The following is a 14,491-nucleotide window of genomic DNA, read 5'->3' on the forward strand; positions in this document are numbered from 1 at the left end:
GAGTCAAATAAATGTTTAGCTTTGTTTTTTTTCCTCTTTCCATGAACCAGTGTGCTTTTATCAACTTCCCAAGAGTGTGTCATGACAGCTGTGTCACAATACACAAAGGAACGGGAAGGTTTTGTCCATAGTATGGAAAAAAGTTACGGTTTTTCCAGCAGAAACTCCTTCTGGATAACTGGTGAACCAGTGCTTGGCCTTGATGAATCCCATTGGTTGCTTAAATGTGGGAATTCTGTTGCTGTAATTTCTGAAATGGAATTATTGTAGGATTTATGGGCATCGTGTATAAATGTGCTTGAGTAGGATTTTGGTGTGTTTTTAATGAAAAACTGCTTTTGGAGGAAGCAGAACACAAAGACCCCGTGGGAGTTCAGTCATCAATAACTGCCCCCATCCCTTGGCGTTTCTTGGTCCGATTGTCTCCAAATATTATCTCTTCCTTTAGGATTTCCTGATGGAGACATTCATCATGTTCAAGAACCTCATTGGGAAGAACGTCTACCCCTTCGACTGGGTGATCATGAACATGATGCAGAACAAGTGAGTACAGAGGGGAAAGCTCCGGCGCTCTCCCGAGCCGGCGGCTCCGGCGCGGCTCCGGCACAGCTCCGGGGTTGCTTGGAAACAGCAGCTGCAGCCAGCCTGCCTTGCCTTCTCCTCCTTCTCTCATGCAAAGAATTAATGAAAAATTGCCTCTGGAGGGACGTTGTAGTGGCCTGGTTTAGTGCTCTTGGAGTCCACCTAAAATTAAGGGTGGCGTCACTCTGAGAACCTGGATTTTGGAGCTAACTGCAGGTGCAGTAAAATTCTACCCATATCTTAAAAGAATTCAGTTTATTCTTTGGAGGGTGAATTGCATGTTTTGTATATGACTTCAAATTAGGTGGTGTTGCATGGAGTTGTATGTCCAAAGAATTAAGGAAGCTTTTAAATCCAAATTCCATCACCCCACTAATGTAGAGAGAGACTGAAAATGTTCCTAATGCTCATTTTTCCCCCAATAATTGCAGTTCTGTCATTATTTAGCATTCTTTTGTGCAGTGTTTTATGCTGGTGACATTTTATTAAGTGTGTCAAATGCTTTTATGTGTACTGAGATGAAAGTATAAGAGAAAAACATTATATTTACCAGTTGCCTGGAGAAATCTCTTCTGCATTTACTGGAAGCTACCATGGCTGTAAAATTGTCAGCGTTTCCTTATATAAAATCCTGAACCACAGCTCCTGCTCTCCTTATAAAAATGCACCATAACTTTAATCTTGGCTTCTGAAGTCTCCTTAACTCCCTAATAAAATCTGTTCTGAATAAATAGGAGTCAGGAGATTGAGGCATCTTTGGGTTCTTCCTGCTGGTTTGGAATGCTTGAGAAGCACCTGGTGTTTGAAATAAGGAGCTTTGAGAGCTGATGAGGAACATCTGAAACTCTTTGGATTTATTTCTTTTTTTATTAATTTTGAAAGTGGTTTTGCTTCAGCAACTCTGAGTGCCTTGGGAGTTGTGCTGGAGGTGTTGGGAAACCCTCCCAGTGTGTGTTACCTGTGAACAGAACTCTGGGGTTCCTGAAGTTTGGGAGAGATTGAAACAGGATTGGGAAGGTTTGTGTTTGGACACTCTTAATGCTTTGACTGGCATTGCTAAGTGGAGACGGGGCAATTACAGTGTGGCCAATATTGCAGGGAGTGTTCCTTGTGTCAGCCCAGCACAGGAGGGACAAGGAGCTCATGGACGGTCCAGAGGAGGCCACGGAGCTGCTCCAGGGCTGGAGCCCCTCTGGAGCCGGGCTGGGAGAGCTGGGGGTGCTCACCTGGAGAGGAGCAGCTCCAGGGAGAGCTCAGAGCCCTTCCAGGGCCTGAAGGGGCTCCAGGAGAGCTGGAGAGGGACTGGGGACAAGGGATGGAGGAACAGGACACAGGGAATGGCTCCCACTGCCAGAGGACAAGGATGGATGGGATACTGGGAATTAGGAATCCTTCCCTGGGAGGGTGGAGGGGGGCTGGGATGGAATTCCCCGAGCAGCCCCTGGATCCCTGGCAGTGTCCACAGCCAGGTTGGACACTGGGACTTGGAGCACCTGGGACAGTGGAAGGTGTCCCTGCCATGGCAGAGGTGGCACTGGATGGGATTTAAGGTCCATTCCCACCCAAACCAGTCTGGAATTGTTATTCACGTTATTGCCAGGTGACCTCTCAGTGTTCACTTGGGTAGGGATTTCACCTTGGGTTTTATTTGGCACTGTGAAATTCTGGCCAAACAAATGAAAGAGCAAAAGTACAAAAAGAACCTTTCCCTGCCCATGGTTTTTTCCTTAAAGCACAAAGGGATCCTTCCCCCAGGCAGTTCCTCATGGAAAATTTGGAGCAATACAAAGCACGATGGTTCACTGTTAGGACAGAGACTTGGAATTTTTATCCTTAAAAATAGTCTTGTATTTATCCCATGCTGAACATGAAGTCCTGAGGAAGCAGAAGTGGGATGTGTTGATGATCTTTGATTCTTCCTGACTCGCCTCAGTGCCTGCAGAGTATCTGAGTAGTATTTAAAGTTAAAAACAAAAGCATTTCCCAGTCTTTTTGGTGTTGAAGAATATCTTCAGATGTCCTAAGAGGGGTTGTTCATCCCTAATTCCCTCATTCTTTCATTCCCATTGCACCAGCTCCTTTGGAAATTCTCAATTGATTTCCATGCTTTCCATTTTTCCTGTTGGAGTTAACGTGGTTTCCAAACCCAGAAAGCTGCATTGTAAAATACCTTGTTTTGTCCATCTGCTCCATTTATTTCCACCCTTATAAAGTTTTATTGAAGAAAACGAGATGAAATTTAAGAACAAATTTTGTCTTTTAAAGCTGTGGCATCCCCTCCATAGAAATAACTCCAAATGTGCAATTTTGTGTCGTTTCTGAAAGCACCTCCTTGGGCAGTTTCTGTGCCATGAGCCAAATCAAGGGAACTAAATTTTAAATGTATCCATAATTTCATTTGTTTCCTGCATGGAATATATCTGGTAGTGTGAAACAATGGGAAAAAGAATAAAAATAGCTGGAAAATAGAGCTCTAATTCCTCTTTTAGACCAGTTCTTTAGGAGGTTTCTCCTAAAGCTCATCTCCATGCAGTGCCTTGCTTCCAGATTAAAATACTCTGGATTAAGCAGTGGCTTCAAATATTCTGGATGAGATAAAATTTGTAGCCATGGGGGAAGGGGGGAAATGGAGAAATGCATGTGAATGACTGCATTACAGGAAATATTTGCAAATGTAACTTTAGTTCAAATTTAGTATTCTATTTTTGGCTTTCACCAGTGGGATAAAAACATAGAAGTATATATATTTTATATATGTATTATATATAGAAAAATTCTGCACACTCATTAATAGTGACAGAAATCACTCTGAAAACTTTGCCTGTCTCTTTTTGGTCATGGAAACATCAGGGTCCTCTCTCTTTCCTACCTCCCAGTGCTGCTGTGCCAGGCTCAGGATCACATCCCAAATTTGGGATCACATCCCAAATTCAGGATAACATCCCGTGCCTTTGTTCCAACACCTCAGGGAGCCACGCTGTGTTCCCACCTTTCATGCCAAAATGAACACAAGAAATCTTCGTATCTAACAAGAGAATTCTTCCTTTTTATGTAAAATACTTTATTTACTGACTTGTCTAAGGTAGTAAAATTCTCATTTTAGCAAAGCAATTTGTTGATTCAGAGCCCAAGTTTTGGTGTTACCGTTTGGTGGAATTGCCACCAGTGTGTTCAAGGGGGCACTGGTTTGCAGGTGGCTGATCAGCATTTGGGGGTAAAAGAATTCATTTTGGGGGTAAAAGAAGAGAATATTCAAACTGATGCAGTGGCTTTTTGTTTAATTTCTAAATTTTGGTCCAAATCAGCCCCTGGTTTACTGTAAACAACAATATCCAAGGAAAGGAGATGGAAAAAACCACTGAGGGATGAGAGAGATGGATAAGGGACCATTAAATGCACTTTTAAAACAGCTCCTTATAAGGAGGAGCTGGAAATGTCTTACAATTCCTTTTAGGATGCTTGTCCACCTTGAAATTCCAGCTGTTGTAGGGTTTGTCTGTGCCCACATTTTCAGGAAATTCAAGCCATAATATCTGTAGTTAAGAGTTTTAAGCAATCAGGGAGTTTTCCTGTGTTTCTGGATAGGGCTGGGAAGTGCTTTGGAGGCAGATTCTTTATTCCAGGTATCTCCAGGAAAGCACACACGAGGAGATGGAAGTGTAAAAGCAGTTACAAAAAAAAGGCAGGGATTTTGTGATTTTTGTCTTGTTTCCATTTCCCCCATCGAAACCATGTTTCAAAATGATTCCGAAATGTTTTAGAAATTGTTTTTAACTTTTGTCAGAAGCTGACAAGCTAAACTTAGGTTCCTCCTAAACACATAACTCAGAACATGAAAGCGATTCCTCCCTACGGTTCCGTAAATGAAAATAATTTAGTCTTTGGTCTTACTTTTGGCATTTGAGACAATTCAGTTCCTTTGGTAAGACCTTATGATATATTAATTTGTAGCTGCTACTTTAATCTGCAGCTGTGCCAGTGAAGGCTGAGTTGCCTATGAAAAAGGAATTTGATGTTTGCTGTTCTATTTTTTGTTTCTAATGTCCACATTTACATAAAATACCTGTTTGTTTTGCCTTTTGAAGTCGGAGAGAAAGGGATGAGATGCTCTCAGTGAAAATGAGGTTTCTTGTGTGTTGGTTTTTTTTCCAGAGGAAATAGAGCTGTCCTGGGGAGGGAATCTGGAGGGTGTTACCTGTTGTGTCAGGGAGAGTTAGGTTGGATATCAGGAGAAGATTCTTCCCAAAGGATGGTGGGGCACTGGAAAAGCTCCTCAGGGAATTGTCACAGCCCCAAACGCTGCTCAGCAGCAACAGAAATATTCCTGTATTCTGCCCCCTGTTCCCAGCAGAAATCCAAACCACCACCCCACACCTTCCGTGAAGAAAATGCCCTCAACCCCACCCAACCCAGCCCACCAGCCCAGAATCTCGATGAATTTCCTGTGTGAAAAGCCCAAGAAAAAGCCTTGCAAAGAGGAGGACAAAGGACGGGGGAGCCGCTCTGGATAAACATGTCCTGGAATGTTTATTTTTGGAGCTTCCAGGGAAATGTAGGCAGTTCTGCTGCCTGGTTGTCATAGCAGTACCTGTCAGATCGGTGCTGTGCTCTCAGAATTACCTCCAGTGATGTTTGTGACCATCCATCAGCAGTGGGCAAACCCTGACGTGCGTCAGGAGCCGCAGCCACTTCTGCGCAGCTCGGGAGCTTCACGAGCGGCCTCTGAGTTTATCCCTCCTGACAAGTCAGCCAAAGCCACGCCAAAATCTGGGTTTAGCTTATGGAAATTCGGCTTAATGGCGACATTGTGCTGGGTTTGAGGCAGGCTTATGGAAACAAAAGCAGGATGGTTTTAATAAATGTATGAAAATAGGCTCTTTGCACTTACATAATTGACCAGTCAAGTTGCATCCATCAGATGAGTGCAAGTGCAAAAGCTCTGATTTAAAATCCATCCTGAGCTCCTGCAGGATGAGGGGTAGTTTTCATAACACGGGAAAAGAGGCCAGAAGGATGCACAGATTCTGGATTGCAAACTACAGGAAAAGCAGGGCACCCCAGTTTCACAGCCTATCAGGTGTTATTAAATCTTTGGGACTGGGGTGAAGGGAGCAGAAAAAAGTTTTAAAAATCATCATTTCATTTCCCAAATCCCTTTGTGGGTTCAAGCCTGTGTTAATTCCATGTTCAAAGACATTATTCATGGCCTTTAATTGCTCCAGGGGAGATTTAGATTGGAGATTAGGGAAAACTCTTTCATGGAAAGGGTTGTCAAGCACTCCCCAGGGAAGTGGTGGAGTCCCTATCCCTGGAAGTGTTCCAAAAACATCTGGAACAAGGTGGGTTGAAGGTTGGACTCAATGACCTTAAAGGTTTTTTACCAACCTTAAAAGGTTTTAAAGTTTTTTAAAGGTTTTTTACCAACCTTAACCACTCAATGTTATGATTAGTGGATGATACTTGAAAATCCAAATTTATAACTGGGGCCCTGATCACTTAAATATTTCCTCAATATATGTTTTAGTGGAATAGTTTGCATTTCCAAATTGCAGTTGGGATGAAGGAAGTGTTTGAAATGCAATTATGTTTTAGGAGGCCAAGGGGTGCATTGTTTCAAGAAGAGTTTGAACAGTACAAAAAGCTTGGATTAGAAGGAATTGTTGCTACTTTTCCTGACTATTAATGCATTTCCTACAGGACTCTCTGCTTACTTTGAAAGTTTAAGAGTCCAGACATGCAGCTTGAACAATCGAATAATTTAATTCAGGGCTGGAATGCAATAAGACTTCAAATGGGAGCAATTTTGTTTTTCTTTAGTGCTGAATATTTCTCTGCATAGAAAAACCTCCCACTATTTCCCATGTATAGACTGAGGATAACAATTTTCAAAGCTTGGAACTTCCTTAGGAACCAGCTCTCAAAATGAACTCGTGTGCCCCAAAGTTTGCTCTTCATCTGGGAACAAAAGACACAAATGCACGTTGATAAATCATCTAAAATTTCAGTACATGGAGGGATTCTTTTTGCTGTCCATGAAACCTCATTGCATAATGTACTGACCTTTTCAGGAAAGACCTTGCAGGATTTTTGCTTTAGCATTGTACCTGTCAAATTAACTGCACCTGGGAGGAAAATGAATATACTGGCCTGTGAAATAACAGGGTATTTTCGTATTCAAAGAGCTGAGATTCCTTGAAGGAATATTCTTCAGCAGGTGCTCTTTTCCCTTGATGGTTTCCACCCTAGAGCAGGTGGTTTTCTCCCAGCCTTGGGAGTTAGAAATGCCCCTGGCATTGGTGGAATATCGATAATGGTGTGGTTGTGAGAACTGATGAGCAGTTGGGGCAGCCCTCTGGATTTCATGATCTGGTTTTCTCCTTAATCTCTGTAATCTGTGATCATTTGTGATGGAAAAGTAATGGAAGGAGAGCAGGATTAGATGGGATTTGGGAAGGAATTGTTCCCTGGGAGGGTGGGGAGGGGCTGGGATGGAATTCCCAGAGCAGCTGTGGCTGCCCCTGGATCCCTGGAAGTGTCCAAAGCCAGGCTGGATGGGGCTTGGAGCAGCCTGGGACAGCTGAAGGTGTCCCTGCCATGGCAGGGGGTGGGAATGGGATGGGATTTAAAGTCTTTCCAACCCAAACCAGTCTGGGATTCTGAGGAGCACCCAGTGAAGCTGCCAGTGTTGAGATGTGGGTGTGAGGTGTCCCAGCCTTCCCAATTCCATCTGCTCCTTTTTTGAGCACACCTTCCATCTATTTGGGTCATGATTAATCCCTCCTGGAGTCTAGAGGTGGAATAATGATTTCCAGCACTAAAATAATTACCTTGTTGGTCATAAGTGTATTTTCTTAATTATGGTTTTCGTGTGTTCAGAGCCATCTTGGGTTTTTGGGAAGATTTCCTGCAGCAAGGTGGGCTTGGGATGGTGACCTTGTTCAACATCCACGGTGATGCTGCTGTTTTCTGGATTTTATTATTGTACTTCCCTTGACAAAGACATTTTCCTGTCCCTAAAGGTGGGTGGGATTTGGTGTCCTGCCAGGAATGGAGATCTCAGAGCCATGGCAGCTTTATAAAACCAGGAGAAGGCTGTTGCAGGTTCTCTTCATCCTAAAGCACAACTTGCTTTCAACTTTGCTTCCAAAATATCACCGTGGTGCATTGGCTCTGCTTTTATTGCTCAGCAGCAACCCCGTGACACTTCAACTTTGTTTTGCTGCAAGAAAATTCCAGTGACTGGGAAGCAAAGAGCTGTGTGTTAGGGAACAGCTCTTCCTACACGGGGAAGAATCACAGAGGGATAAAATGATCCCAGCTGCTGCTGTTCTTGAGTTCAAGGGGGAAAAGGTGAACAAAGGGGTTTTTAGAGATTTTTTTTTTCATCTTTTCTTGTGTTAAAAGAAGAAATTGTTGCTGTTTTTGGCACCTTGTGAAGTTGTAGGTGGTGAGGCAGCACTGAGATTTAGACCTGGAAAATTCCTGAGCATGAGCTGGTTGTCCTCCAAATTGAATCCCTTCAAAACCTTTTGAATGCTCCATGTGTCTTGTAAAGCTGGGGAACATCAAGGAATCTGTGGGTTTATCATAGAATTGTTGAGGTTGGGGAAGAGCTCCGAGGTCAGAGTCCAGCATCAACCCAGCAGCAGCACCTCATCCCCAAATGATACATCCACACATTTTTTGAGCATTTCCAGGAATGGGGTCTCCACCACTGCCCTGCTGGCCAGCCCTTTCCATGAAGACATTTTCTCTAATATCCAGCCTAAACTTGAGGCTGTTTCCTCTCATCCTGTCAGTATTATGTAGAATAATCTTTCATCCAGGGCACATCCCATGTTACTGCTGTGGGTTTTCCTTGGGTTTTTCACAGGGAATCACGGGTAGGAGTGGCTATTCTCCCAAACACCAGTTTGCCCTGCTGGTTGTCCCCCTGGTGTATTTTACCTGCTCTAAAGTTACGAGTAGTTGAAAGGCACCTCCCAGTCTGTCATTTCCCAGACTGGCTAAGAAATGGGATATTTTAAGGAAAAATAGGGCACAGGATCTTCACACAGCTGAGTGAAAGAGGCAGCGTAGCTCAACTGCGACACTAAGAAAAAGCAAGAGAAAGGTAAAAATGTATTTTTGTTCCTAACTTTTTGGAACCATCACCCACAGGATGCTGTGGATGTCTGGTTTCCTTTGTTCTTAATGAGATCCTTGGAAAGCCAACTCATTTTTTTGGCTACTTGCCCCCTTTTTTTTTTTTTCCCAACTTGCATCCTGACAGAGTTGAGAACTGCTGGGTTTAACACATTGTTTTGGAAGAAAGCTGTAAGAGGTTATTAGCCTGTGTGTCGTGGTAATTCTCTGCTAAGAGCTGACTGAGACCTGAAGAAGCCTTGCCAAAGTAATTTCAAATGGAACACAATGATTCCAATATTATTTTCCCTTCTGGAATCTAAACCTGGGTTGTCATTAAGGTGCTTCGGGATGACTGTACTCAGAAGATTTTTAGCAGCCAATATCTTTATCAGTTTGGGTTTTATGATTTTTTTTATCAAATTAAGCAAGAAGAATTCGATATATTCTGCCATAAATGATGATAATAATGTTGTTACATGTTTTTGGTTTTTTGCTTTGTGCTCTAATTACTTCAGGAGTAGCAGCAACCCTTGGCAGGTTACATTTCCTCAGACAGATCCTTAGTGTAAACCTTCCTTTAATTTAAAGTTTTCTTACAATTTCCTAATTACAACTGAAAAAAACCCTTAACTGTCATTTTAAATTTTGCATTTTATCTTGTGATTCTAATGTTCTTTTCTCCACTGCTGCCTGAACCCACTCCAGAGGCCCTGGTGAGTAGATACTCAAAGTTAAGATCTCTCTAAGATGAGCTCATGAACATTTGAATTCACATTATTGTACCAGTGTGGGTGTTTGGGATGAAGCTGCATCCAACTATTTTATTTCTCATTTCATGGAGCTCTGGGGACTTTTCCAGCTTTATTCTGCCTTTCCTGGCTCCTCACAGCCAGTTTTGGTGCCTGCAGCAGCACATTCCTTGGGACCACCCAGAGGAGATTTGCTCTGTTGGTTTCCCCAGGAAAAATGATCCCTGGGACACGTGACCAAAACCAAGACTGAGAAAATGGTGATGGTGCCCTTTGGTGGTGGGAATCCAAAGACCATGGAGCATCCTGGTGGCACCTGGGGACACGGGTCCGTGGCGGCTTTGGAATGCCAGGTTGGACCTGATGATCTTAGAGGGCTTTTCCAACCCAAATAATGCCATGAGTCTGTGGTGGAAGGGAAAAGCATTCTACCTTAGCACCCAAACCCACCTGGATGTGGTATTGCAGTTATTAATTGGAATTCTGGTGCCCTGAGTGCTCATTTTGTGCACATTGAACCCCCCAGGTAGGGTGTCCACGTCACAGCCCCAAATATGAACGTTCTGGGATGTTTTTAGCACAGGATGTAAGGCATGAACACGATGTGGGAACACTTGGTGCTTATAAAAGCAGCAGAGTGAAGGAGCTCATTAAATAAAGCTGAAGGTGTTAAATCCCAAAGCAGGGCTCCATTTTTACCAAGTCAAAGCTAACACCACGTGATGTTTATTTTTAACAGGCAAGTGTAGCAACTTTCACTTTGAATCATTCTTTTTCCACATCAGCATCATTTGAGTTACTACCATTGCCCAGTTAAAAATACCCAGGGAGTGAATGATGGGCTGCTTTTTCACACTTGGGGTTTATTCATCTTCTCCAGTATTGTAAAAAACCCCAATATTTCAGTCTTGAAAAGTAACAAAAAACGGTTGGTTGGATATTATTTTCAGGCTTAAATGCATTTTTGGCTGTTAGTGTGAAATTCAGATTTCTGTAGTGAGCTTTGCACCGAGATTCTGTGGGCTTGACCATCAATGAGTGACTTCAGGATTTTCAGCACTTAGAGCAGCTTGACTAAACAGAGATACTGTGCATACTATAAAATAGTACTTTGCTCTTAATGTGTCACTTTTTAATGATTTACAAGTGTAGGGTTCATCCCAGTTATTAATTTAATACTATTTGGGTAAAATATGCCTAAAACCCTGCTTGCTCTTACCTTGCCAACGTGTTCCTTTTCTGAATTTTCATCTTTTTCAATGACCAACAATGGTGCAGCATTTTGGCTTCTGAGAGCAGCAGCCTTGTTGCCTAAGAAGCCGGCGAGGCCTTTTCGGGGGTTATTAAATTTTAGGATCAGAAATATTTCATGAACATATTCTAGAAAACAAGCTTTTACAGTCGGAGTATGAGGAAGCACAGCCACTATAGGAAGAACTGGAGTTTTGGTTTTTTTTTAAAAAGAAGGAAATTATTCATGCTCTGACATAACAGATGGGTGATTGTAGGGCAGGAAGAGTTTAAAGCTTATTTAGCAAGAAAAGAGGTGTCAGATCATTGGCTATCACCAGTTTGAAGGTTTATATCACTGAATATAAGCACTGAAAAGTTATCTTCTCTCTCTCAGTGCATTGCAGGCAGAGCTTGAGCTCAGCCTTTCTTGATGGATGTTTCTCCTTTTCTGTCAGAAGTGTTACAGGAAAGCAGGCACTTGCAGGTAGTAAAACAGAGATATTTCTAGATCTTGGGATGAAGAGGCTGAACTGAGAAGGTAAATTCATGATTTTTTAACATTAACCAAAATGAGAGTATCTTTAGGATATGGGTGATGAATATTAATTATCAATGGTGTTAGGAAATATCCATCCTGAGGCACACACTGTGCCTTGAGTGGCTGAACTTTAAACTTCCAGCATGTTTTTCATTTGGGATGTTCAAAGCAATAACATGAAAGATATTAAAAGCAAACCTTTTCCTTCTTTAAATTCCTTGTACATAAACATTCACCAAAGGCCTGTTGAGCTGCAAGGGGAATTTACTGTCAGTGTGTTCAGGGATCTGTTTGGATTTGCTCTGCCTGGGACAGGAGCTTTGCTTTCCCAGCTTTTTCAGATTTTTTTGTCCTGGATGTGTGGGAAGGGCTTCCCCCTGCAACTTCCATCTTCCCTTGAGCCCGTCTGTGTTCCCAGCCTGCATCCAGAGCATCCAGGCGCTCTGGAAACGCCTTTGCTGTTCCTGCTCTGACCTTCCCCAGCCCTGCCTGGCTCCAGCTTCCCTAAGCCCTTGCCTGGAGGCTGGGGAGAGCACCCACCTGCCCTTTGTGGGAGTTGTTTGCTGCTTGCCAGCAACTCCTGGAGAAGAAAATAATAATAATGTATGGCTGCTGTAGAAGGTGTGAAAACTGTCATTTCTCAGGTCACTGTGGTTATCAGTGGCATGAGAAGTTTCTCTCTCTCTCTCTCTGCAAGTGGCTTCAAGAGAGAAGGAGCTGAAATGGAGTACCTTATCCCTGATCCCTCTCTGCTCCAGCTCCCTTTGGAGCTCCAGGGTGACAGAGCCACCTCTCCATAACCCACGGCACTCCTGTGGTACAGCATCATGCCCTGGCTCAGTTTGAGAAGTTTTGGGTGCTTTAATTGGCTTGGGCACCTCTCTGCTGGCTCAGGTGTCCCCTGGCTGCCTGCAGCCGGTGCAGAGCCAGCACTAAAGCTCGGCCTGGTGGAAACGTGGGATGCAGGTGCAGCAGCACTTTGGTGGGAATGCAGGGGATGCAGAGGACAGGAGGAGTCTTCTGGAGCATGGGCACTGAAATGCATCACTGCATGGGGTGAGTCAGCTTATCCTCAAAAACTCTGGGAACTGAGTCCACCAGATGGGCTCCTGCAGAGCCCTCCTTCACTCGTATGGATGGATGATGGATGATGGATGGATGGATGGTGGATGATGGATGGATGGATGATGGATGATGGATGGATGGATGGTGGATGATGGATGGATGGATGATGGATGGATGGATGGATGATGGATGATGTATGGATGGATGATGGATGGATGGATGGATGATGGATGGATGGATGATGGATGGATGGATGGATGATGGATGATGTATGGATGGATGATGGATGGATGGATGGATGATGGATGGATGGATGGATGATGGATGGATGATGGATGGATGATGGATGGATGGATGATGGATGGATGATGGATGGATGGATGATGGATGATGGATGGATGATGAATGGGGGATGGATGGATGGATGATGGATGGATGATGGATGGATGATGGATGGATGGATGATGTATGGATGGATGGATGGATGGATGATGGATGGATGATGGATGGATGATGTATGGATGGATGATGGATGGATGGATGATGGATGGATGGGTGGATGATGGATGGATGGATGGATGATGGATGGATGGATGATGGATGATGGATGGATGGATGGATGATGGATGGATGATGGATGGATGATGGATGGATGATGGATGGATGGATGGATGGACAGATGGACGGATGGACAGACAAACTGCACAGGAAGCAGGGAAGGCTTCAACAGTTGTATCCCCTCCACCCTCCAGTTTTTAATTTTATTTCTTCTTTTCCCATCTTCTGTGTGAAAATGTATTTTGGTTCCTTTCACACTCAGAGGAACAGTGATTCTGTGTTAACAAAAAAATCACCGTTATGACATTCTGTGTTTCTTAATGCTGGAATTTTCCTTCTGAGGGCTCAGGCACTCCCTGGGTTTGTTCCTCTCTGTTTGACTGTTAAAATGCAATTACTTTGTATGATTTGCCTGTAGCTGGCCCAGTCACGTCTGCACTGTGTGAGGTGTAACAGAAGTAGTCAAAAAAAAGATGCAGGAGAAGATAATGATGGTTTTCTTACAGTTCCCTGATAAAGATGTACAAACAGAAACATTTCTGGGATGAGCTTCAGTTGCATGTTTGCGTCAGTGAGGTTTTTAAGGGAGGTGTGATACTGGGATGGCTTTGTGAGGATTCACTCTCCTTCCCACACTTGTTGTCTCATGTTCTTCCTTCTGGACTGTTTTGCATCTTCTCATGCAGAAACCACGTTTCATTTTTAAAAATCAAAGTGAAATTGCCAACTGTCAAAACCAAACATGTTGTCTGTAGGTTCTTCTTGAGCACAGACTAACTTTTTATTTGTCAGACTATTTTTGACAATGTGCTCCTTCCACAACCACTTCAGTCGTGTTTCCTCAAGGAAAACGAGGACAAAGTTTTCTTAAGGAAAAATATTTCCGTCTTTGAGATATGAATCACAGTTATTACCTTGTGTTTGGTGTCATGTTGGGCTGTACTTTCCTGTTTTGGTGCAGCCTCTAGCACTTTTTAGACTTAGAGATGTGCATTCAGCACTTGCCAGTGTTTGTATCTCTGAAAATAATATTTCTTAGCCAGAGTTTTCTGTTCTTCATAAACCTGTACTTTTCAGTGTTTTTGACAGAATTTAAGGATTTTAGGTGTAAGAATTATTCTTCATCTTTTCCAGCTTGTCCAAAGCTCCAAAGCCTCTTTTTCCCTCACCATGTTCTGACACTGCTGAGGGAGCAGTGGGACCTTGGTGCTCCTTGGGAGATATGTTCTTGGCCCTTCTGGAATGTCTCTTGAACAATGGATATGGAATATAGCATGGAATTATAGGATCCCATGCTGGAAGGGCATCAGAAGGATCATCTGGTGCTATGTTCCTTGGGAAGAGCATAGAGAAAAGTTCAGGAAGGGAGTTTGGTTCTCCTTGGAGAGCACGTGCTCAGCTCTGCTGTGATTGTCTCTTGATGAGAGGATTCTCATTCTGCATAGAATGATGGAACCACAGGATGGTTCATCCCATTCCACCCCTGCCATGGCAGGGACACCTCCCACTGTCCCAGGTGCTCCCAGCCCCAGTGTCCAGCCTGGCCTTGGGCACTGCCAGGGATCCAGGGGCAGCCCCAGCTGCTCTGGGCACCCTGTGCCAGGGCCCTACCACCTTCATAGGGAACAATTCCTGCCCA

General features: G+C 43.6%; 1 protein-coding gene across 2 annotated transcripts in view; it reads left to right on the forward strand.

The window, feature by feature from the left end:
• DOCK1 (dedicator of cytokinesis 1) overlaps positions 1 to 14,491 on the forward strand; it is a 273,275-nt gene that overhangs the window by 158,774 nt on the left and 100,010 nt on the right. For both annotated transcript variants that reach the window (XM_068198299.1, XM_068198300.1), the window contains exon 29: positions 449 to 543. In XM_068198299.1, coding sequence (XP_068054400.1) covers positions 449 to 543 — 95 coding nt within the window. The remainder of the gene's footprint in view (positions 1 to 448; positions 544 to 14,491) is intronic.

Source organism: Anomalospiza imberbis, chromosome 8, assembly GCF_031753505.1.
Source record: "Anomalospiza imberbis isolate Cuckoo-Finch-1a 21T00152 chromosome 8, ASM3175350v1, whole genome shotgun sequence".
Taxonomy (NCBI): Eukaryota; Metazoa; Chordata; class Aves; order Passeriformes; family Viduidae; genus Anomalospiza; species Anomalospiza imberbis.